This window comes from Siniperca chuatsi, linkage group LG10 (genome assembly GCF_020085105.1).
Source record: "Siniperca chuatsi isolate FFG_IHB_CAS linkage group LG10, ASM2008510v1, whole genome shotgun sequence".
Lineage (NCBI taxonomy): Eukaryota > Metazoa > Chordata > Actinopteri > Centrarchiformes > Sinipercidae > Siniperca > Siniperca chuatsi.
The window spans coordinates 15,199,415-15,223,244 of record NC_058051.1 but is presented as its reverse complement, the minus strand read 5'-3'; the positions used below and the strand labels follow the sequence as shown (position 1 = coordinate 15,223,244).

General features: G+C 39.5%; 1 protein-coding gene and 1 long non-coding RNA gene across 2 annotated transcripts; one reads left to right on the top strand and one right to left on the bottom strand.

Annotated features, from left to right (window-relative positions):
- Positions 1-1,645: 1,645 nt before the first annotated feature.
- On the bottom strand, positions 1,646-6,956 carry LOC122882513. The gene is made up of 3 exons (XR_006379384.1): positions 6,779-6,956; positions 2,730-2,931; positions 1,646-2,570 (listed from the first exon to the last, which is right to left on the bottom strand). It is a non-coding gene; the product is annotated as an uncharacterized LOC122882513 (long non-coding RNA).
- Positions 1,880-22,404, top strand: slc16a4 (solute carrier family 16 member 4). Its single transcript, XM_044209987.1, has 8 exons — positions 1,880-2,006; positions 2,405-2,537; positions 2,764-2,907; positions 3,081-3,242; positions 3,424-4,074; positions 11,469-11,680; positions 15,792-15,885; positions 18,545-22,404. The coding sequence occupies exons 1-8, from the start codon at positions 1,890-1,892 to the stop codon at positions 18,751-18,753; spliced, it is 1,722 nt and encodes a 573-aa protein (XP_044065922.1). The 5' UTR covers positions 1,880-1,889; the 3' UTR covers positions 18,754-22,404.
- The last annotated feature ends 1,426 nt before the right edge of the window (positions 22,405-23,830 follow it).

Here is a 23,830-nt window from a genome sequence, read left to right as displayed (position 1 = left end):
GGTTATTCTACTTTCTACAGTAAACAGGTAAAACAAAATGCTTTACTTAAAGGTACCCTGTGGAGGTTTTTGTTTTTGTAAACAATGAAAATTATATTTACTTCCACTGTTTCTTACCAAAACATGTATATTTTGACACATGCACACATGGAATGTGTTTTCTTTCTCATAAAGCATTTGTAAACCTGATTTTTAGAAGAATTTGAAATCTACATTGTTTATAATCCCTGTTTGTTTGCTAGCAGCCTTCTTCCCTGCTTTTGTTATAGCCACCAACTCTTGAGTAGTGGAATAGTGCAAAACCATTGGTGGGACTGTGTATTACGTCACTTATGTGCACGTCCTTGTGCTTGTGTAGGAGATACTAACAAAACAGGGGCCCACTCTTAAAAAGAATTGCTCCATTATGCTAGTAGTGGTCAAAAAGTCCAAAGGGTCCCTTTTAATCAGGGCTAGAAGAAACCTGGTTGACAACTACATTTCTGCTAGAGAAAACTGATTTCATGGCCATGAATTCACTTAACTGGGGTTTTAACACAGGTTTTTACAGGATTGCATGACATGGTTACAGACGTAGGACAGGGAAAGTGCAGTTAGGACAGCATGGGATCAAAGGAACAGTCCTTACTGTAGCTTCAAGTCCTTGTATCTAAAATAATTAAATTCCAAATCTGATTAAAATATCAGCTTGAGTAAGTTTGAGCAAGTCAGTCATGTTTTTCAGACTGCATGGATTCAAATTGTTCAAAGTCATTTCCTAGAAGCATATTTACTGAGTTATCTGTAACTTTGCAAAGCCAGAGCCAGGTCTTTCTACATGAATCCATGTACCAAATTTGAGAGTGTTTCTAGGTTTTACTCTGCAAAGTTATCCAGATAACTCAGTATAACTGCCTCTTGGAACAAGACTCTGCGTTTTTTTTTTTGTGGTTCACAAATGAAAATATCACAAAGTTGAAACATCATCATCATCATCAAAGCAAACTTTAGCCCATCATGCAGAGGACATGCTGTTATGTGCTGACATGGAGCTTTGAGATACACATGATTAAATATTTGCACTTGCTGCGACATAGACTCACTTAATGTAAACACTGCTGAAACATTCCGCAGTCCAGCGCAGTAGCTATAATAAGAGCAAAAGAGGTTGAAAAGTAACCAGGTTTACTGTAACTGACCTATTTCACAGCTCAGTGATTTTACAAGTCAATTTACAGCATTAATGTCTACTGTCAGTTGTCCTTACAGGATTATTCTGTACTATGACAAAATGATAACAAATTCATGTCAAACATTCAGTTGTCTCCTTGATTAGTTCAAAATGATTTGATTGACTTTGGGCAACATTTTTCTGTAAAGTTGCTAGAAGCAAAAGCACTGTATTGAAGAATAACTCCCTATCACAGTTTGTTTTATTTAGAAAATAACCAAGTTGTTCTTATTGAGAAAGTCTGCTTGTCTTTCTCCTCAAAAACTCCAATATATTATACTACTATTACGCTATTGTTGTTGTTGACCTCAAAATGTAGAGACAGAGATGCATTTAGAGAATACAAATCGAATGACTTTTCCTTAAAAATGCAACTGAGAAAAGCTATTAGATATGGAATTTCTAATCTTAAGTAAACACACATTAGTGACTGTGTGGAAGACTTTGCAGCAAGTATTTTATTTTATTTTTATAATGAATCCAGTACAGTGCCTTTAAATGCTGTGCCTATAATAACCATAACTGTGTTTATATCCACATTACTAATGTGAAAACATGTCATGCATTTTAGAATATGTATGGTCTGTGATGTTATGTATGCTTCTGATAAGGCAGCCTATGAGATTTTGAAGTTATTGATGTTCTCTTTTTTTTTTCTCCTAGTGAAACCAAGGCAGCCATGAACCTGTTCAGGAAGGATGCCATGACCACTAAGAAGGAGAAGGAGAAAGAGATCCAGTATGAGGACCCCCCAGATGGAGGTTGGGGCTGGATGGTGGTGCTGCATTGTTTCCTGGTATGTCCACCTCAGTCGTTTATGATCCCTCATCTCTAAAACATGCATCCACTGCTAGTTTTCCCAACCACTGTGATCAAATGCAGCTATATCGATTGCAATGATGTGGTTTCTGGTCTTTTTCAACAAGTTCCCAATAGAGTTGTAGCAGCAAAAATACAAAATTTTAACCAGCCATTTAAAAATACTTGCCACTGCACTCTTGTCGATTTAATATTTTCATGTTTCCTTTTCCTAAGTCTCCATATGTGTTTTTCACAGAGCTCATCCTATAACAAGAACACTAATTAAGCCTGAGAACGTTACATTTATTTACCTCACATGCAGTCTCTGCTAGCACTGATCTCTTTCCCATGATTTGCATGTATGTATGTATGCGCGCGTGTGTGCTTGCGCAGGTAAACGTCCTAGTGATGGGAACACTGAAGAGCTTTGGGATCTTCTTCGTGGCATTCCAAGATGAGTTTGGAGGCTCGTCAGAGAGCATCAGCTGGATCGGTTCCATCATGTCGAGTCTGCGTCTGTCTGGAGGTTCGTAACTCTGTCTGCATCCCCTACACAGCTCTGCGTTGAGTCCATCAACAGGATATAAAGATAATAATATCTCAGAGGTTTTCCTTGTATAATTGTGTTCTCTCTCCTTCATGTCCCCAAATAATTTGTAAGGAGAGAGCAAAGCTTTTACCATTTGAAGCCATTTTTCCCCTGCATGTTTACACTTACATGTTGAACAGTCTTCGTGCTTCCTCTCCTGTAGCACCCCTTGCCTCTGTGGCCTGTGCCAAGCTAGGAGCCAGGGTGACCTCTATCGCCGGGGCAGTGCTGGTTAGTGGAGGCTTCCTCATCAGTATTTTGGCCAACAGTGTGGTGTTCCTCTACATCAGCATGGGATTGATAGTTGGTGAGTAGAAATCTGTGGTACGCTCTGAAAGCACAAAGCAAAACCGAGATCATCCTCTGCTTGAGGACATCTATTTGAGGTCATTGGTTGTGAATGGATTTTTTCTCTTGTCTGCCCATATTCCTGTGACAGACATGATGTTTGATAATGGTAACCTTCTTTACTCCTCTTAGGAATGGGTTTTGCACTACTATACCAATCCTTCTCAGTGGTCACAGCGCTGTACTTCCGAAAGAGGCTAGCAACAGCGTATGCGATCGGGCGTTCTGGGATGGGTTTGACCTTTGCCCTTGCGCCGTTCACTCAGCTACTCCTGGACAAATATGCTTGGCAAGGTAGGCGGGACAAATCTGTTAATGAGCAGGTAGTGTCAGACCCTAATACATATCTTTGATTAGTGCACATTGTATAATGTATGTAAGTATGTTTTCTGGTGTATTTCTTTTTTTATGTGAGAAGAAATACTGCTCATATAAGGGCACATTTTGGGTCCTGAGCTCTTTTTGTCCCCCACAGGGGCAATGCTGATTCTTGGTGGTCTCATGCTGAATCTGGTGGCCACTGGGATGCTTCTGCGACCTATCAATGTGAAGCCTCCCGTGTCAAACCCTACCTCTTCTCCCATCCAAAAGAGCCCTGCTGTTTCCCTTAAGAGCTCCTCAGAGAAGGAATACACTAAGAGCTGCTTGAATGGTTCCTCTCACTTATCCAATGGCATCTCCAAATCAGACTCATTCCCATCCCCTCCTCTCCCTCACGGTGACACTGAGAACCTGGGGGGACAATGTACTCAGGGTCTCCAGGACCAGTCAGTGAACCCTGAACTGACCAGACTGGTCCTCAATGGTGTGAATGGCCATGAGCCCCACCATGACTTGGGTCAGTGTAAACCCACAACTCCAGACAGCTCTGCGGAGCTCAATGGCAGTGTGAATGGGTCCACCATTGTTGGATATCCCTCACATGCCAGCACGCCAAGTGAGGTGACTGTCAGAAAAGCCAAAGTACTGGATTTCTCCCTACTAAAGGACCCATTCTTTTGCATCTACACTTGGTCCTTGGTCTTCAGCCAGTTGGCCTACTTCATCCCCTATTTCCACCTGTCTGCCCGTGCCAGAACCCTGGGCATCGATGCCATGGATGCTTCCTTTATCATCTCTGTGGCAGGTGAGGCACACATTGGTCAGTCGTTCTTTCTGTGTTTTTATGATTCACCTTAAAGTGTAACTAAACCCCCAAAGCACTTTTTTCAGCTTTAGTAGTGTTGTTGATGGATTCAGGTCCAAATCTTGACATTTTAGTGGAAATTATTTGAATTCTACATATTGTGTTATAAATATGCATAGCGATTGCCCTCTACAGGTTGAAACACAGCTATTGCAATTGAATTTTGCTACTGGCTGATATGGAGGGAGCTTTCGTCACTAACTGACCGGCCAGAATGGGTCGGCACTGTAGCTTTCCCAGCTGCAAAGTTTTTTGCTAACCCTCTACTAGGGCTGCACGATATGGTAAAAAATCATATTGCGATTATTTTGATAGATATTACGATTGCGATACGATTCATGATTAGTCATAATGATTATTTCTGCATCACAATTTTCATTTTTACTGAAAAAACTATTAAAATCATGATGATGTAACATTTATTGGGGTCTGTACCAAACAAACACGTTTTCTTACATCTGGAGAACAAGATTTGTAGGCCAGGGCATCTCTGCAGCACTACAGTCCTTCATTATAATGCTGGTTTGTCACACATTTTACCTTTATTAAAAAATTGCAGCTTCTACGATTTGGATATTGCATTTGGCCATATTGCGAATTTGATAATATTTCGATTAATTGTGCAGCCCTACCCTCTACTTAGTATTTTTCAGTTTTGGTGCAATGGTTCGGACCTTTGCTTTTAATGATTGTAGAAGCACCACCGGACTGCATTCTTTCCCTTGATGAATTTTTATAAACAGCAGGGCCACGGCTAACTTACGTACTGACACTCCCCCCACAGACACACACTCACTGGAGAGCCTCTCAGTCTCTCTGAGCCTCTAACGTTAGCTCAGCTACAACGCAGGTACCACACAGAAACTTTTACAAAGGGCCATGAATGTGCTTCTAGTGACTGTCAAAGCTCCCAACGGACTCTGTGTTTCCGGCACAGACATGGAGAGGCTGACAGCAGCTGCTCATGGCTGGTTAGCACTGCCGTGCTGACTTCCAGCTCTATATGGCTGCGGTGGTCAGTCTGTCTGTCACTCTGATCAGTGTCTCCATACACCCCATGTCACACACTGACCACGCCCCCTAAAGCGGTTGTGTAGGGCCACTTTCCTGCATTTAAAAAAAAACAGGGGGAAACAGCTAGGCTGGCTTGGTCCAGGTAACAAAATCATCCAACCAGCACCTCTAAAGCTCACTAATTAAAACAGTAGATTGTTAATTCGTACAAAAACCAAAGTGTAAAAACTACACTTTGTGGTTTTACGGGGGAGTTATGTGTCGGACTATTTCTTGGCCAGTGTCAGTCACTTCCTGAAGTCTTCGCTGGTTGTGACAAGGTCAAACGTTCCGTCTTGTGGCCCTCATCAGGGTCATCATACAACACGTTACAAAGAACATTTAAGTAAGATGAAAGTTTTAAGTTGAAAAAATATAAAAGTCAACCAGTTATCTACATACACAGACATATCACACATAAACAAGAGAAGTAGATGAAGTTCTGCCAGAAATCCCTACTTTAGGAGGAGCTATTGGCAGAAATGGAATATATTATTTATAAGTATGTTTTAATTAGTGTATAATAACCTAAAAATAAGAATCATTGTGTTTTAATTACCTTTGAATAAGCCGTTTTTTAATCTACATACGGAGCGGGTTCCCTTTCACAGAGGTCGCCATGTTGCACTGCCATGTGTCTACAGTAGCCTGGAACAGACAAACCAAACACTGGCTCTAGATAGGGCCTTTCGCGTTTTTCGTGAGTTTCACAGCCACTGTAGTTTCTCCTACACGCTTGGAAGGGGAGGGTGAGGTGAGCGGTATTCAGATGGTTGCAAACTGCAATTTCACCACTAAATCCTACACACTGGACCTTTTAAGGTAATCTTTTAAACAGAAATATGACAAATTTAAAAAAACAGCCAGTCTCATATAGAATGCAATTAACACAGCAGCCAATGACAAAGTTGTCAAAGCATGCCCTTCTAAAATAAGTTATCAATAGCAACCTCACAGCTGAACTTCTCAGTTGTAATTTCAAGTGTGCAATACTACACACTGACTTTATAACAAAAAGTCTTTTAATCAGCCTATAAATGTGGAGAATATCAAAATTAGGGATTTTATAACATACAAAACAAAAAATATTGCTTATCATATAGTGTCCATGTGGTGATGAAACATCCCTTTATGGTTTACTCACAGGACATGGTAACTGTACCTCTGTTAGATACAGTACTTTTCCTGACTGTGGACCAAATATGGTGTCCCCTACATCCAACACCAGTACCACCCCTCACCTGACTGTCAGCTCAGCAATTTGATTGGTCTAAAACCACATGATCGTATAGCAAACTTATTCGTGGCCACATATGAATCACAGTTTACCCTGTTGGCTGTGTTAATTGTACTGGTTATTTTTTGTCATAATTCTCCTATTTAAATAAATGTACTAAATTGCTTGACCTCTCTTATGGAAGTTGAAACTGGTGGATATTATCAGTGAAACTCATCAAAAAAGGTGTTGCACAAATTTTCATCTTCTACATTAGACACCAGTCATGCAGTTGACTGTGTCTGAAATTTGGATACAGCATACAGTCAAATTATAAACCTACGCTCCTTATTGAATAGACAGTGGATTGCTGACCTTGTCTTTGAATGTGGCTTCCAGCAGGGATTTCATAGTGACTGAGAAGAGGGAGGTTTCCTTAAGACTGGGTTTAAGAAGCAAGGCAAAACAGTCCTCAGTCAACTTCTAGGCATTAATTATTTGTGAGCTGCTCAGACTCTGCAGTCTTATGTAATGAATGTGCTTACATAAAAGCTGAACTTTGGTCCACTGGCTAGGGTGGGTGGGTTCAGCAGTATGCCATTGATAAGGCCACTCCATATGAACAGAAAACAGCATTAACATGTTGACCACCGACCACATATGCATGTAATGTAAAGAGTGCTTGGTTTAGGCTTTATGAATAATTGAAATGCTCCAGATGGGGTTTATGAGTTATATGCTTCTATTTTGTAATCTTTCCCATGGTAATCAGTCCTCAGCAGACAGAGATAGTATTACCTTTTGATGAAATATGTATTTTATATAAGAATAATAATCTGTTATCACTTACTTTAGGATGTAATAATGGGAGAGGGTGAGGGAGACACTACCTTCATAGTAACACAAGAAGTGCTTCATATGTTTCTTACATTTTTTTTTACATCACATCTCTTCAGTGTGAAATGACATCTAATTGTTTGAATTGTGCATCAATGCCTTGGCTTTGGAGGGAATGATTTTAAATTGCCAAAGGACTGTTTCCGTGATGCATTTTCAGAATTGTCAGAATCACTGTAAAGTATGTTATGTAGACTGCCTGGAAAAATATAGTGTTTCCTTTGTCAGTATTGGTGTGCAACTGCAGCTGGACACCACCACTGCTGGAGAAAATGGGGAAAATGAATGAAAAAAAGAGGTCTCAAGAAAACACTATAGCTGGGATGAAAACATTTTTGGATTGAGCTAAAACTAAGATTGGGGTCAAATAACACTGCTGTATAAAATTACACAGGATTAACTGACTAATATGCTTTATGGGTTCTTAAATCAATCTTTACAATGTTTCTATGGAGGTGTAACATAAACCAGAGGATATAGATGTCTGAATTTTCCCTGATGGTCTGTGGGGTTACTTATGAGCTTTGCGCCAGTGATCAGTGCCAGCGAGCAGCAAGACTGACAGATTCTTTTGACTCAGACACGTTTGTTCTGTCACATTCTCTGGTCATGTGCCCTGTAATGAGAGAGAAAGAGAGAGAGAAAGCTAGAGAGAGGGGGTGCCAACCACACCACAAAGCCACCATCCCAGTGTCCCGCTGTCCCTCTTTCCCCAACCCAGCGCTTGTCATAGAGGCCCATTGACTCGACTGAGGGAGGGAGGCCGCTATCGTCAGGGTCAGTCTGTTCATCAACCCTCAGCCACCAACTCTGAAGCTAACTGGAGTCACTAAGCAACAGCTAACCGAGTAAAGTTGCTGGCGTGGTGACAAGAGGGGCTCCCAATTTTGTTCGAGTCCAGTTCTAAAGTGGCTGATACTTCGCAGAGGAGCACTGAGGCGGCAATCCGTACAAAAGAGGAGGCAAGACAAGCCAACTGCAACCTCAGAGAAGCTGGGAAAACCAACATGCCTTTTATAACCCTTTGCTTTAATCTAGTGACAAAATGTCCCTCTTTGAAGCAAAGGGAATGGCATTACTCCACGGTCTGTTATTGTCCAGGGGCATTCACATATACCTTCTATACCTGTCAGCACTACAGATAGAAATGGACAGAACTAATAATGCAGTTGGCTTAAGGTGCTACTTGGAGAGGCCAAATTTAAACTGCACTGTGCTGAGTTTGAACAGGAACAGCTGCAGGCCTGGACCAACCTGCTGAGGCTAAAACACACAAACAAACTCAAAACTCGTCTGTATGCAAGCAGGGGACACCCCAGGACAATGTCTTGGGTCGCTAGAGGAGGACACATAAACACAGCACAGCTGCCTCATGTCATCTTTCTAACCTCGGAAGAGAGAAACGCTCTAGATTCTGTTATATAAGGAAAGCAGAGGTGTCCACTGAAGAGGCATTTCATTTTTTATTCATTTGAACTTCATTTAAAGCCTTGAAGAGTGAAGTGATGTAGTTAATTATCATCATTAATTACATCAACACGTTAATTTATGTAGATTAATGTAACCTTTATTCACAATAAAGGTAAATATGCATACTTTACTAATACATATTGTATATGCAAACTCATATTCAGCAGAATTTCCATCTGTTTTGAGTTCAAGCTGAGTGTCAGTGGCTGCAGCCTGTGCAGTTGTGGTGCAGAGGCTGAACTAAGGATGGGTAACTCTGAGCTGCATAGAATCTGTTTGTTTCATTGATCATTGGCTCAGCGGTGCTTGCTTGTAGCTATTCCTGCGACGGTCAATACACCACTGCAGTTTCCGCACCGCCTATCGAGTTCCAATTGACCTCAGCAGAGAGCAGCACATATCTGCCCAGTCATCATACCCGACTGGAGCAACCAATCAATCAGATGGAATAGGGTGCATGATGAGTAGTTTGCCTGGGTGTGTAATGCAGATGTTAACAGATGGATATGTTGCCACCCACAGTTTCTGGCAACATTCCCGTTTCAGAGAATAGGAACAAGAGGGACTGGAAATAGACTTATCCAGACATCACGTTTTACACTAATGCAGATCTGTGTAGTTTTGCTGCATTTGCTCACATTCCTTCTTTGCCCCACCCTCACTCACACACATCCATCTGTAGATGCGCACTCATACTCGAGTGGCTATAGACTTAGGGTCTATAGCCACAATAGCAGCTCTGTGAGACTGTACTTAAGGGGTGGGCGATACCGCATAATTTGGTTTTGATCCGATACCAAGTAATACAGGGCCAGAATCTCCTATATCGATACAGATACATGTACTTTCATGTAGGGGACAGCGATGTGTCATGATTTATGAGGTGAATGCATCATCAATAGGCTAAATCTGAATACATTTTCATGACCACTAAATGATTTGCCAAAGTTTAGCAATCATTGTAAGGTTAGCTGAGTGCTAGAATTTCTACCTGCCACCTTTGAGACCCAGGTTTGATACACACATTGCAGTTTGCAACGTTTTCCTTCACAGCTGTGAAATAGCTCCAAACGATGCTTCTCTTTTGTTCAGCCATCACTGCAAATTATGTTTACGATTAAACTAGTCAGGTTGCACACCGTGTATGTTGTTTGAGTGCACACAACAGCAGTGGAGAAGCAAAGAGTACATACATGTGTTCACGGGTACAACGTAGAAGAGAGAAACTGATCCTATTGACGCTAGAATCGATCTTCAAAACAAGACGTAGTATCTGTTGTATCGATATTTTGGTATCGATCTGCCCACCCCTACTGTATGCCAATTTTTTTTCCTAGGATCGTGAAGTCACAACCTGCCCTACTCTGGCTCTGATTGGCTAGTACTCGTTGCCTTTGTTTGTTGGGTTGGTTAGGTTTAGGCAAGAGGAGTGAGATTGGTCAGGGTTAGGGTATAAATATCAGGATAAGCCAATCAGAGGCAGAGTTGGGCAGGTCATGTCTTCGTCCACCTAGGGAAAAAAATATCACCTACTGTACTTAGGCACAGCGGTGCTTTGAGCTAAATGCTAACGTCAGCATGCTAACATGCTCACAGTTACAGTGCTAACACACTAGATGTTTGGCAGGTGTTTACCATGTTCACCGTCTTAGTTTAACATGTTAGCATACAATTGCTAATTAGTACGAAACAGAAAGTACAGCTGTGGCTGATGGGAATGTTATTAGTTTTTCAGGTATTCATAAACCAAAGTATTGGTCAAAATTTTGACCTGATGAGGATTTTATGGCAATGGATATAATAGCTGAGACATATTCATGCCACTAGCATTGCTAAAAGTTGCTCAAATTTAAAAAAAATCAATATTTTTGTTGAAGAAATGCATTTTTTCGATGCTGTTATCGCCACAAAGACGCAGAAATGTCAGAGATGGACATTTCAAAACCTGGGCAAATAAAACCAAAACTATCTCGCTAGATACCATGTAGGGTTCTGTTTTTTAATTTTTTTTATTTGGGTGAAGTGACTCTTTAATGCCCTTTCTGCCCTACAAAGCCAACAGAAGTAATTTTAAAAGAAATCCCTTGAAATTTGCTTTGCAGTAGATTTCTAGTGCTTAATTTTGATTTTGATTATTGAAGACATTTTTATCTAAAGGTGAAGAGAGTAGCGATGCTCTCGTCGTTTTTGGATTCCATCAAAAACTCCATTACTAAAGAGGACCTTCCTGTTACTACCTGAATATTTTGATGTATTTGTTCCTCAGTCTGCATCTCTTCTCATATTCTTTCCTTTAAGAAATGGTTAGGAACATCTTACTTTACTTTATTTATCCAGGAAAATCCACTTAGTATCAATAGTGCTTTTTATGAGTTCTGGGTACATGCATTTAAAAACAAACAATAAGACAATTAAAGCATGAGGAAAAAAACATGAATGTATCTGTAGTATTACGAAACAACCATATCAAATCCTTGAATTGTGGAAGCGGAAAGTTTTTTACTGAAGTCTCCTTATTACTTGCCTTATTTAAAGACTTATCTTCACCTTACAGTTTTACTTTGAGTAAAAGTATTTTAATCTGACTTCTGCCACCATTTGTTTAAATATGTTTGTTTTTTTTCTCTTTACTGTCACTCTCACTCTTCATCCTGTCCTAATTTCTCATCCACCCATCACCTGTCTGCGTCTGTTGCAGGTATCACAGAGACCATCGCCCAGCTGGCCTCGGGCTGGGTGACAGACAGGAACCTGTTTCATAAATACCACTACCACAAGGCCTACCTGATCCTCTGTGGCTTGGTCAACCTGCTCTCCCCACTGGCCACCTCCTACATCCTGCTGATGGTTTACGCTGTCTTCTTTGCCATCTTCTGTGGTGGATACATGGCTCTGCTGCTGCCCGTTCTAGTAAGGAGACCATCCTGTCTGAACATGGCTATGCATTTGTATTCTTAAAAAAAATTAACCTCTGTTACTAGTAGGGTTGTAATTTTCAGTAATGCTTTACTTTAAAGGTCTCATAGTTCTGTATAATTTCCTAGAAAAGAACTGATATGTAACTTTAAATTCATAGGAAGGTTCGTGGAATGGACTGAGAGGGCTAATTTGGTACTTATTGTAGAGAAATGGAGCAATTAATTAGATATGTATAAATAAGACTAAAGGCCCTATTTTAATCGTGATTTACCAACATTCCTGCTTTAATCACATTAAATATAATTTTTTAAATGCTGATTTAAATACATCTACTGGCTGAGGAGTGTTTCATCCATCCAGCCCTGGATGCTTTTTACTAAAAAATCGAAAATTTGGGATTTTTTTGTTTTGTTTATTTATGTTTTAAGCATTATTGTGTTTTTGCTGTGCATTTGCTCCAAGTAATTTGTTTGGTGTTGTTGATAAAACCATCAGAATACCAGACAGACGGGCAAAGTAGAAAGAATAGAAAATAGGGCCCTTAGAGTCTACAGCCATGCTATCGGCTCTGTGAGGCTGTACTTAGACACAGGTGTTTACCATGTTCACCATCTTAGTTTAGCGTGTTAGCATGCAAGCACTTGCTAATTAGCACTAAACACAAAGTACAGCTGAGGCTAGTGGGAATATTGGGAGGTATTTGGCCATAAACCAAAGTGTATAGAATACATTGAATTTTTGACCTGATGATGGCGCTAGATGAAAAGCTAAGTGATCGCAGTGAAGTCAGTACAATTCATCCTCTGGAGACGATGAATATCTGTACAAAATTTCACGTCAAACCATCAAATAGTTTCTGAGATATTTGAGTAAAAATTTGGTAACGCTTTAGATTACAGCCTGCAACGTACAGTGTAATTACTCCGGAGTTACGGTGTAATCATTTGTACTGATGGTGTATCAGTACAGTACGTACCAATACATATATGTAGGTACAGGGGAACATGGCGTGAAGTTATGGAATAAGGGGGTAACAATTCGGGCTCTTACAAAGAACTTATACTGTAGTTATTTTTTAACTAGGTACTTATTCTATTATTACAAGGTATGTATAACCTACTGAGCAATAATCTTGACGTTTGGGAGGAATTTAGAGAGGATTTATACTGTAGTTATTATTTAACTACTGGGTACCTATTCTATTACTATTACAGGGTACAGTATCGCCATAAAACTGAGCAAAAATCTCAGTTTTATGGTAGTTTAAAATTAAACTAATCAGTAAAGATTAGTGACGGCAGTTAAATGTTGCAGAATCTGTGGTACTCTCAGATATCATTTGACTTTTTACACAATGACACCAGCGTCAGTTTCTGTATATTATCAGTCTGTAGTTCATTTACCATGCAAGACCCCTGCAGTATCAGATTCTCTAACCTGGTGAATTCACAATAACTGTATTTGTGTGTGGGGACTTCAGTAACATGTAAAAGTGGCTTCATTACGTCATTGTATCACGCACTGAAAGAGAGAAGTATCCGTGAAGCAGACCGTTGGAGATGTTTCCCAACTGCCTTTAAGGGCGGAAAAACATATTAAGTCAGTGAATATCCAGTTTCGTCAGGTCACATCACACCTGAAAACAAAATTGTGAATTGTGGTGTAACTTCACTTGGTGATGGTGCAGTCTCAAAGGCCAGGACATGCCTCTGGGCCTTAATGTTGACATGTTTTTTCTGAATTTGAATGGAAGAACCAGTCAAACCAGTCCTGTATTAAAGCTCTGTCTCTGCCTGCTGATACAAAAAAGGGTTTTCTCAGAGAGAGTTTGAAAAGGAGGAGGCAAGCAAGGGCTGTTGTAATGTTGTCTCAGACGCTCTGTCACTGTTATTGTGTTGACAGACGTGCATTAAAAGTACAGTCAGTACATCAAATGTAAATAAAAGGACCACCCCACCACCATTCAAAACACAGGCCTGGAACCTGCTGTCACTCCCAAATTGATTGACGGGTCTTTCAGTACAGGGGATAGCACTAGACAACTAAATCTGAGTGGTTTGATGTTTGCTGACACAGCTAAAAGCAGTGAAATATACCAATATTTTCAGTTGTAATGGGTTTATAAAGACACAATGCTGGTTATGAATCAGTAAGAAAAAATGTATATGGTTAAGCAAATTAAGGATTTAGCCAATGTGTTTTAATAATCAGTAATTTTTTAAACCTGTGAATATCAACACATACAGCATTCAAGTGTACAATAAGATTAATTGGACTGGGACTGTGATTTGAGGTTTCAAATGTTATGGGCTTTTTTTTGTTTGTTTGTTTATTATTGGCAGCCATAGGATTTACAAAAGGAGATTTTAAAAGGAGGAAAAGAAGAAGTTGAGAAAAAAAACCATCCAAACCCACAGCACAGTTTTCATTCCATTCCATCGTCAAGACAACCTCTGTTGTCACATAGAATTCCCTTTTATAGTACTTTGTCACTTTGATCAATTACATGTAGTAATATATAATAATAATAAATTATAAAAATAAAACCATAAAATTAAATTTCAGTCCTTGAGGCTTCCAAACACCATGTCCCAACTACAACCTTGATAGCTTTGAGGGGAAAACCTTTGTCTGTAAGCAAAGTGCCCTCGCAGATGTTGTTTGCAGTTCTGGAGCACAGTACTCCCCATATTTTAACTTCCCTCCCCCTCAACCACGTTCCTTCTCAAGTTTCTGAAACTATTTATAAACTAACTGAAAGGCCCTTAACAGGCTGAACTGAGTCACCACTGAGCATTTAGGGGAGTCATATGCCAGTCCCACTCACCCCCTCTTAATCGGCAGCTATCCCGTCCTTCTGCAGAGCCTTCACATCTTGGATGAGACTGCGAGTCATCATCCCTACTCTACGACGACCGCTCCTGCTGATTGTTTGCCAGCCTGCTTGAATAAACTCTTTATCCAGCCATTCATCCTCAGAGATTGATGTTTTAATTCACAGTGACAGAAGGCCCCCTGCTGCTTCCCAATGCGGAATTGTATGTCTTGAATACATCCGTGCTTGATACCCAGGAGAGGGAAATCCGATGGTATGCACAATGCACAATCTTCCCCGATTCTGGGCCCTCAGGAAAACTATAAATTCGCAAGTTGTTTCTTCTAATGCTTCACATCTCGAATTGCCTCTCGCAACAGGTACCCTAGTAGTCGAACAGAGCGGGCGGATCCCTTCTCCACCTGGTTAATCTGGCTTTCAGCTTGGTCAGACCATCTCCCATTTTTTAGACTGTTAAAGGGAAGTTATAAGCGATGTCACGGCCACCTGCTTCTCGTTATTTTTCCCGCTGAACATTTTGAGTTCGGACAGTATGGCTGCGCTTAAGCTGTACTCCTCTTCCAGTCGCCTGGGCTCTGGGCTAGCATTAGCTTCTCCAATTTTACATTGTTGGAAAAAGTTTGATATTGTGTCTTTGTTTTTCCCATCAGAGGTCTTCTTTCTTTTCTGCTGTGGTGACTTATTCTGATATAAAAAAAATCAAAGTTACGCCATTTTTGAATCGATAACTGCAGTTAAGTTTGTGTAGGTTGTTGCTTCACCAACAAGCTGCCGCCATGTCAGGTGCCATAACCAGAAGCCTCCAAATGCTTCTTGCATGTTTTAGACAATTATTACAAGTCAAGTATACACTCCCATCATTTTCCAAAGCTTACTGTACTTTTTAGTTTTTTAAGGTGTTTGTCATACTCTGTAGGCAAGTGTTGGTTTTCATTCTTTTCCTGACAGTATATAAATTAACGTATTTTGACGATATTTTAAATTTTTTTGACAGGTCGTCCATCATGTTGAACCTTTTTACACCATACTTAAATGGCTGAATGTTTTCAGCTTCCTGGCAGCTATGCATTTAAAATTGTTGTATGGTGTGGAAAATGTTTCATATAATATGGTAGTAATGTGAAGTGTATGTGATGTGTACAGTGCTAAAATGCATGCAAAACACTGTTAATTTTAAATTTTAAAATGCAAATAAGAACGAAGATAGCAGTTACAAGTCCCAGTGTGTGAAGAGCTTAAGGCTAAATGTGTTGTTCTGCTCTGCAGGTAGATCTTGTGGGGTCAGACAAACTCAACAACTCCATGGGCTTCTCCATGTTCTTTGTCGGCCTGGGTTGCCTCACAGGGCCTCCTTTGGCAGGTGAGTGGATCATGTAAAAACCTTCAGGAGTCAGACAAGTGCTAACCCACTTTTCCACACGCACACAATAACAAACGCATACATATGCACTGTATGTGCCATGATGTCACTGCTCTAAAGTGATTTGTTACACAGAGGGCGAGGTGAAGTTTTTACACGTGTTTCTGTATGTTTCATGCACGTGTGTTTGTGTGTCTGTCCATAAGAGCTTCAAATGGAGTGAGTGAGTGGGGGGATCAGTGAAGGGGTTGATAAGCCTTTCTTATGAACATATATTTTTTAGGGGGGCGTTGTAGCACATATTTTCATGGGGCCCTGAATTCCTTGCAGTGCCTCCAAGTGTGTGTCTGCCTGTCTGTGTGCATGCATTCACTATGGAGTGTGAAAACTGAAACGGACAGGAGAAAAACAACCTATAGTTAGTGCAGCCCTCAATGCAGACGGGGGTTTTGGGGTTGCTTTGACGAAAATGCATACAGGGATGAGGAATTTCCTCCTGCCTACAAGCGAGTCAAGCATAACCCTTAGAATAACAGTGTTGTGTTCATGACTGGGTTTGAGTCATTTTGTTTAAGTGATGGCAGATTGGCTTTGTTAATCTTAAAAAGCTGTTTCTAATCTGGGATCAGTTTTTAATTACAGTGTTTTTGTTACATCAGGTAGTTGCAGATTCCTCCTAAAGGACTACCTTTTCTAGGTCAGCCAAAAAAGTAAAAAACAGATATCAATCATCTGCTTAACACATGAACTGATGTGACCGAAACTGGTTTTTGTCTTAAATATATGAAACGCAGAAACTTGCACAGAACTTATACAGCATGTCTCATCATGAGAAACGCATCTGTTCACCCACATTTTTTTTCTCTGTGGACATGTGACGTATTTCCAGGAAAAATAACTCTTCTTGCACTTATAGGTAACATTTGGCCCCAGTTAAAGCAGGTGGGGCTCCCTTGAACCTATTGACATGGTCCCTTTCCCATTGAAATGTGACTAATGACCCCCTTTACGGTGGTACGGAAATAGCGTGTGGCTCTGTTTACCATCCCTGCAGTTCAAGTAAGAAACTGACATTTGGCAAACTATGGTTCCTCCTTCAGGCCACAGGTCGTGATAACATTTCTGTTGTTCACTCCATCTCTTCAGGATAGTCAGCTGTTTAACTGTCTCAACAGCAGCTTTAGTGTGGTCATACCTGCTTTTCTGGTCCAGCCATGAGCCTGGCTCATGTAAAGAAAACAAGTAGGACACACAGGAACACAGGAAGTTATGTCACCTGCAGTATTGTTTACATGGAGGTCACGGATGCTAAAAATGTGAGCCCTTACCATGCTGTAAAGTGACGTATGAAGAATGTAAAAGTATATGTCAAATGGGAAATATCAAGGGTTTACTTTAAAATGTTTGAATATGCATTTTGGAAAAAAATTTAATAAATGTAATATTTGACAAACTTAAGTCTCCTCAAAAATTATTTTATGAACCAGAATAGTAGGTCTATGTAATTTTTGGTACGGCCTTCTTATAAGCAAACCTTTATAAAGGGTTTTGTTGTAACTAATGGCTTAAATAATTTACTATTGCTTTATGAAGCAGTTATAAGATTATTAATAAGAACGTTTGGGTTGCCAGGTCATGAAAAATCTCTCTTGATGGTGTTTTCTTCTTTATTTGGTAATAATGCAGTTATAAATGTTTGTAGTGCATAAATAAATACTGATGGGATTTTCACTTTCTAATAAGCCATCAAGTCTGCAGCTGTAAATGTCAATACGTTTTCCAGTGGATTATGGTTCGGACATTCTGCAGCTCTTTTCCATAAGGTCAGTGGTCAAACTGTCCATTGGTGGGGTTTTCCTTATAAACTAAAGAGCCAAAAACATATATAGTTAAGTGTTTTGCTAGAAGACCGTAAAGATCAACCATAGGGATTTTTCACAACCTGGCAACTCAAGAGTTGTTCTTGTTAATGGCTTAATAATGATCTGTTATTGAACATTATAAAGTAATTAGCTACAACTTACTAACGGTTAATACACGGTGCTTCGTTAGACAGTGGTACTTCATTTTTCTTAAATGATGTTTTCTCTGTTAACCCTCTGGAATCCAGGTTAATTTTGGCTGATTTTCTATGCATTCATTTTTGTCTTTGTGTAGCACCTTTTAAACTATCCATACTCCACATGCATGGTATCCTTTTCAGCACAAACTCAGCTACAAGTCTGACTTATAATTTTGACAATTTAAAAATATATAAAGCTGCCAAGAACCCAAAATACAAGAAAGATGACATAGCGCCTATAGAAATGTACAAATGTTTTGCTCAAAATATTGTTATAGAACAATTCAGGGTTGTAAAAAACATTGTTTCGTTATTTATACACACAAATATGTAAGAAATAAAACTATAATACAGTCTATTTACATGTTAAGTGATTTTTCCCAACTCGTGTTGTGCCTTTTTAATTGAAAGTCCATGTATGCCATTGTAAATCACTGACAATAATAATTCCCAGTTTTAAAAATATATTTCATAAAAATGTTTATGGTCTACAGACATAAATTACATAGTTATGTTTCTATAAATGAAACATGCTCAGTGTGCTCACTGATGAATAGACAGACTTTAAAGTGTACCTGTGTTGTTCGTGTTTTGCAGGGTTCCTGTATGACTATACTCAGACTTACGACTGTTCTTTCTACCTGGCTGGGCTCTGCTATCTGCTCTCCTCCCTCTCCCTGTTCATGGAGCCGCTGGCTCAGCGCTGGAAGGCCAGGAACAAACTGACCCGGGACAAGAGAGCAGAAAGCAGCTGTAAGACCAACGGCTGCTTCACCCCCGACCGCCTGCAGAACGGCACTGTGTAGGAATGAAACCCAGGGAAGGCCTTCGATCTTGAACCAGCATGCTCATAACTTGCCATGTGCCTGCATACCTTGGACCTTGGACTCCAGCTTAAAGTCGTGACCCAAGTGGCCCTTAAGTTCTGCAGGAGCGTAACACGGGCCGAGGAGAAGGTTATGACCACAGTAACATGAGGTTTAAGAACATACAGTAGACGTTGGTGAATAGATGATTATGTTGAACTTTTAAAAAGCCAAAATTTTAGTGTTCTGCTAAATATTTTATGCCCTATTCTTGTTCTTATCAGAGGTACATGCATCTGCATCCGAAGATAATTGCGCACATACATCATCCAGCACATTTTAATATTAGCAGCTTTGCAAGCATAACTTATTAAAACATAATCTAAATCTGTTTTCCAATGCAACAACAAAACTGCACTCACTTTGCAGTAACTTTTTATTGCGCATAACATTGCTGGAAACTAAGCTGTGCAGTTGAGCTCAAAATCCTGTCTTCAACAATTTTTTCTGTGATGACATTAATGGAAGCACATATTCATGAAGGAATATTTTTCACCTGATTTCTTTGGAAGCCTTTGCCTGTATCTGTAAACATGTATTCACTGATATGCACTTTGGGCCAAGTTGTGATTATGCTGCATTACATTTCCTCTGACCTGTAACTACCAGATAGTTAAGATACTGAGCAACCACTTAATTGCAGCCAGCTTCTATGACACATAGTGTAATGTGTGCTCTTTGAAGCCAAAAAAAGCAGCAACTGCTTCAGTAGTTTAACAGAGAAAAATGTATCTCTTGCCCCAACAAGATTATTGTAGCCACAGCTTTCAGTGTCATTGCTTAAATTTCAAATGACAAATCAATTCACTCACTTTTCAGCAGTACACATCATTTGCCATTCAAACTGCTTTCATCTCTTACACTTCAACTGTTTGTTAGTCTTTAACTGACTGTTTAACTACTTTAACCAACATATCAACTGCTGTCACTGCTTACATACAAACTGACACTCAAAACTCACTGTTTTTTCCACGGCATACACTTCAACTATCTCTAGTGCTTGAAATCTTAACTGCTTGCATTGTTTACAGTTTAACTGACATTTCAACTTTCATTTGTAATGCTGCAAATGACAGTTCAACTACTCACATTTCTTACACTTCAGCTGATTTCAGCTGCTTTCAGCTCAAGCACTTTAACTGACACCTCAGCACCTTTCAATGCTCACACTTCAACTAACACCTCAACTCCTTAAATCACATTTTAAGACACTGTAACCTTAATAATTCAGAATTATTTTTTTTTAATCGAAATCACGTGGAAACCTTTTAAATACTACTACAAACTAGAAACTACCTTTCTCCTTTTGATAGTCAGTAATGATAATAGACATTCAAATAACTTAAATGCAGAATAAGTAGAATTTGTCGGTTGCTGTTTGTAAACACATGATTCAAAGTTGGCCCCTCCTCCCCAGAGCAGAGAGAGAGAGAGAGAGAGAGAGAGAATGAATGAAGAGAGGGAGTGGCATTAGCGAGAACAAAGCAGTGAATCAAAGAAATAAAACATTATTTTTTTATTGTTTCACACTGGTTACGTTCTAAAGCACAAATAAAATCGCCCACACCTCCACACAACCCTGCGCGAAATAGCCAGCTTCACCCTGTCTGCTGCTCTCTGCTCTGCACGTGTGTGTAGCTCAGACCAGACCTCTCTCCACACTTCATTTTAGCGCTGTGCCAGCGCTGGAGAGACATCTATGGCACAGACAGAGAGCAGAGGAGTACGGATCCCAGGAGCGGACATGGACATAATTTTTTTATAAAATGCATGTGCGCTTTATATAAAAAATGACGTCCTTGTCCCTTCCCGGGCTCCGTAGAGGAGAGAGGCGGAGACAGCGATGTAACCTGCTCGCTACGTTTTTATCCCAACCTCACAGCCTGCGCGCTGTTATTGGCTGGGTGATACACACCACTGCCCAAAGGTTGACGCCCAGAAATGTCCCGAACACAGCAAACTGATAAGAAATTAAGAAAATACAGGCAGAGGGCAGAATCTCTGCAGATACAGACACCGCCACACACTTCTAGTGGATCAAAAGTGATGATTGAGAGGGATTATTTCTGTATGAGTCTATACATTGTTTTTAGGAAAATCCTACTCATTCTGCCTTTAACATTCACATTATGTACTACTTGACAGCACCTGCAGATGAGAAACCAGTCACACCTAGCTCATTGTTTGTGAGCTGTTCTATGCAAGTGCACACAGAGAGAGATTTTCCTGTCATTAACAGCTCACTTGCATGTCATTTTAACTGTAGCAAAGATACTAGCTCCTGAAAGAAGAAGCCTCCTTGGTCGAGATTTAAGTACGTTTAGCAGGTGTTTCTGTGTGATTGTGTGTGATTAAGTGTCATTTTGTCGAACTTGTATGTCTGTAAATCTCGGACCAACTGTGTTACAAAGACGTTTTGCTGATGTTGCCCTTATACATGTAGATGCATGGTGCCCCAACTGGACTGGTAAGAAACTGTTGCCTAGCCTTTACAGTGCCTGCAGGCAGCCAATTAATAGCAATGCAACTTTTAATTATATTGTGTTTATATATGGGAGTCTGTTGGTTGTTGAATCTTTTTTTATGTAGAGGAGGTTTTTGTGTTTTCAGTGGATTACTTGTTTTTCACCAGTTTGCCTTACAAGGTACTGTATTGTATCTTTACTAACTTTTCTGTGATGTCAGCCAAAGACACATTAGAAACCTACCTACAACTTGAAGCATACTATTAGTAAAAATAGTTTGGACAATATAATATAATTTAAACCACTTTAAATCACACCATTATTCAGTCATTTCCAAGTCTGAATTAAGGACGCCCAGAATCCAGTGATGGACATGTGTTTTGTTACGCTGCCCTCTTGTGGCAGAGGAACGCTTCTACTCAAAGAATGCTGTCTCAATTAGTAGCAAATTATTCCTCCTCAACTCACTTTCACAATACTGAGCAAGGCTCTTTGTATTGCTTCAATAACGACAGTCATGCACAAAAGCTCTTTTGGCTCACGAGTTGCATTCACCACCAGTATGCTTTTGTGCTTGAGGGCCACTGAATATTTTGTACCATAATAAATCTTTTATGAAAAGTATTTGATGCTTTAAAAATAGATTTTGGATTGGGATTATTTTACTTGTTAGTTATCTGGATATTTTAAGTAACAGTATGTTTGAGCATTATCTTGAAAGGATTTATATGTCCCTTTGGTAATGTCTCAAACACTACTGATAAGGAACCGAGTTTGATGGCATTTGATCTTATGTTTTTGTTTCAGGAAATACATTTATGGGTAAAGCACTGTTTTGTCACTACTCTGGCTCCTGGATTTGTGAACTGATAGTTTAGAAAATATGCTTAACCAATCATAGATATACTGTTCCAAGCCGTTAAGAGTTCATTTTTAAGCCTTGTAACAGTGCGCAGTCAGCTGTAATAAACTGACATGACTCAAGTCTGTTCTTGTGTGATTCAGACAATACTAGGCCAACTTCTATCTCTCTGCAAAAAACACTCACAAGTTTCAACATCTTTAACATGTTTTATTGACACGTTATTTAGACACACTGACGTGAATAAACAAAATAATTCATCTATATTATTACATTCATTTTCATTGTGGATTTAAAAGTAGACCCAACAAATGCTTGTAACTATTTCACTTTGTAAAAAAGTGTTTCTTTCAGTTTTTTTTTTTACACATTTTATGTAATTTCAGACAGTTAATGTACTGTTAATCAAAGCAAACAGGTTACTTACAGTAGATGACACCTGATGGTGTGTTTACTGATGGCCTGGAAACAAACTGATGCACCAACTGCTGTCCAGTGGAACTCTGTATAGGAAACAAATGTATTTTAATCTTGACAGCAGTTTACAGTGTCAAATGTTCACTTATGAGTGTAAATCATTTTAAATTACTTGTTAGTGCAAGTTAACACTTGTTTTTAGAAATGTAAATATTGATTGACATAATATCCAAGTGAGTGCTTTATACTTGAATGAACTGCACTGCAATCAGCATGGATAACATAAATCAAGTGTGAAATTATAGTTGACACATTTGTGTCTTTTATAGATTACTATTTGTCTACCCATTAATTAGATTATCTTTCTAACAGTAATGCATGAGCGAATATTATGACATGAGATGTTTTAAACTGAGGTGATTGTACCTTGCCATATTGTACAACAGTTTACATTTACAAAGTATTAAGATGTCTTACTAACACTGGTACAAAATTATAACATGTTAGCTTTACAAAGGATTATAGGTAACAACCCTTATTTGGAATTCTGGTGACACGTCAGTATACCTTTCGTGTTCTGTATTAATTTCTCCAGATGTAGGTCAAAGTAACCTTTCAAATGTGTGAACATTTTTAAATTCCTTGTTTTAAGAAGGTAAAAATGTGCCTATTTTCACTGTTAACACTGTGTATCAAGACAAAAGCTAATCCCATTTTTGAACAAACCATTCCAAAACACCTTACCAGGCATCATACTGCTGCTCGATATATTGAAGAGTGAATATTTAGTTGCATGTCTCGCTGGTTTTGAATAACTCTCTTTATTTGACACTGTGGCAGTACGACAAACAGCACATGTAGCTGCTCAAACCGCCTCAATACACCGGGAGCAGAGTAAAAGGCATACTGGTATCAATGAACTGCCGGCTGCCAGATTCTGTGGTCAAGTATTGGCCGCAGATTGATTTTATTTTCACAAGCTACATTTTGATTGCTAACTGGTGGCATGTGATGGATTTACAGGGTCCAGGACTGGACCTCCTTTAAATCTCACATTAATATTCTCTATTTCGTTAACTGGAGGTTATCATTTGTGGCCTGTAGTCATTAACATCTCCTAATGCAAAAGACAATTTTGTGCCAGAAGCTTTTTTATGTTATTGTAATTCCCTTAAATTACATTTGCCTAACTGGTAGCTGATAATAATGGTTCAGGCTTGAACAAGAAATGATCTAATAAAGGTTTCTTTGAGCAGGACCAATAACACTATCT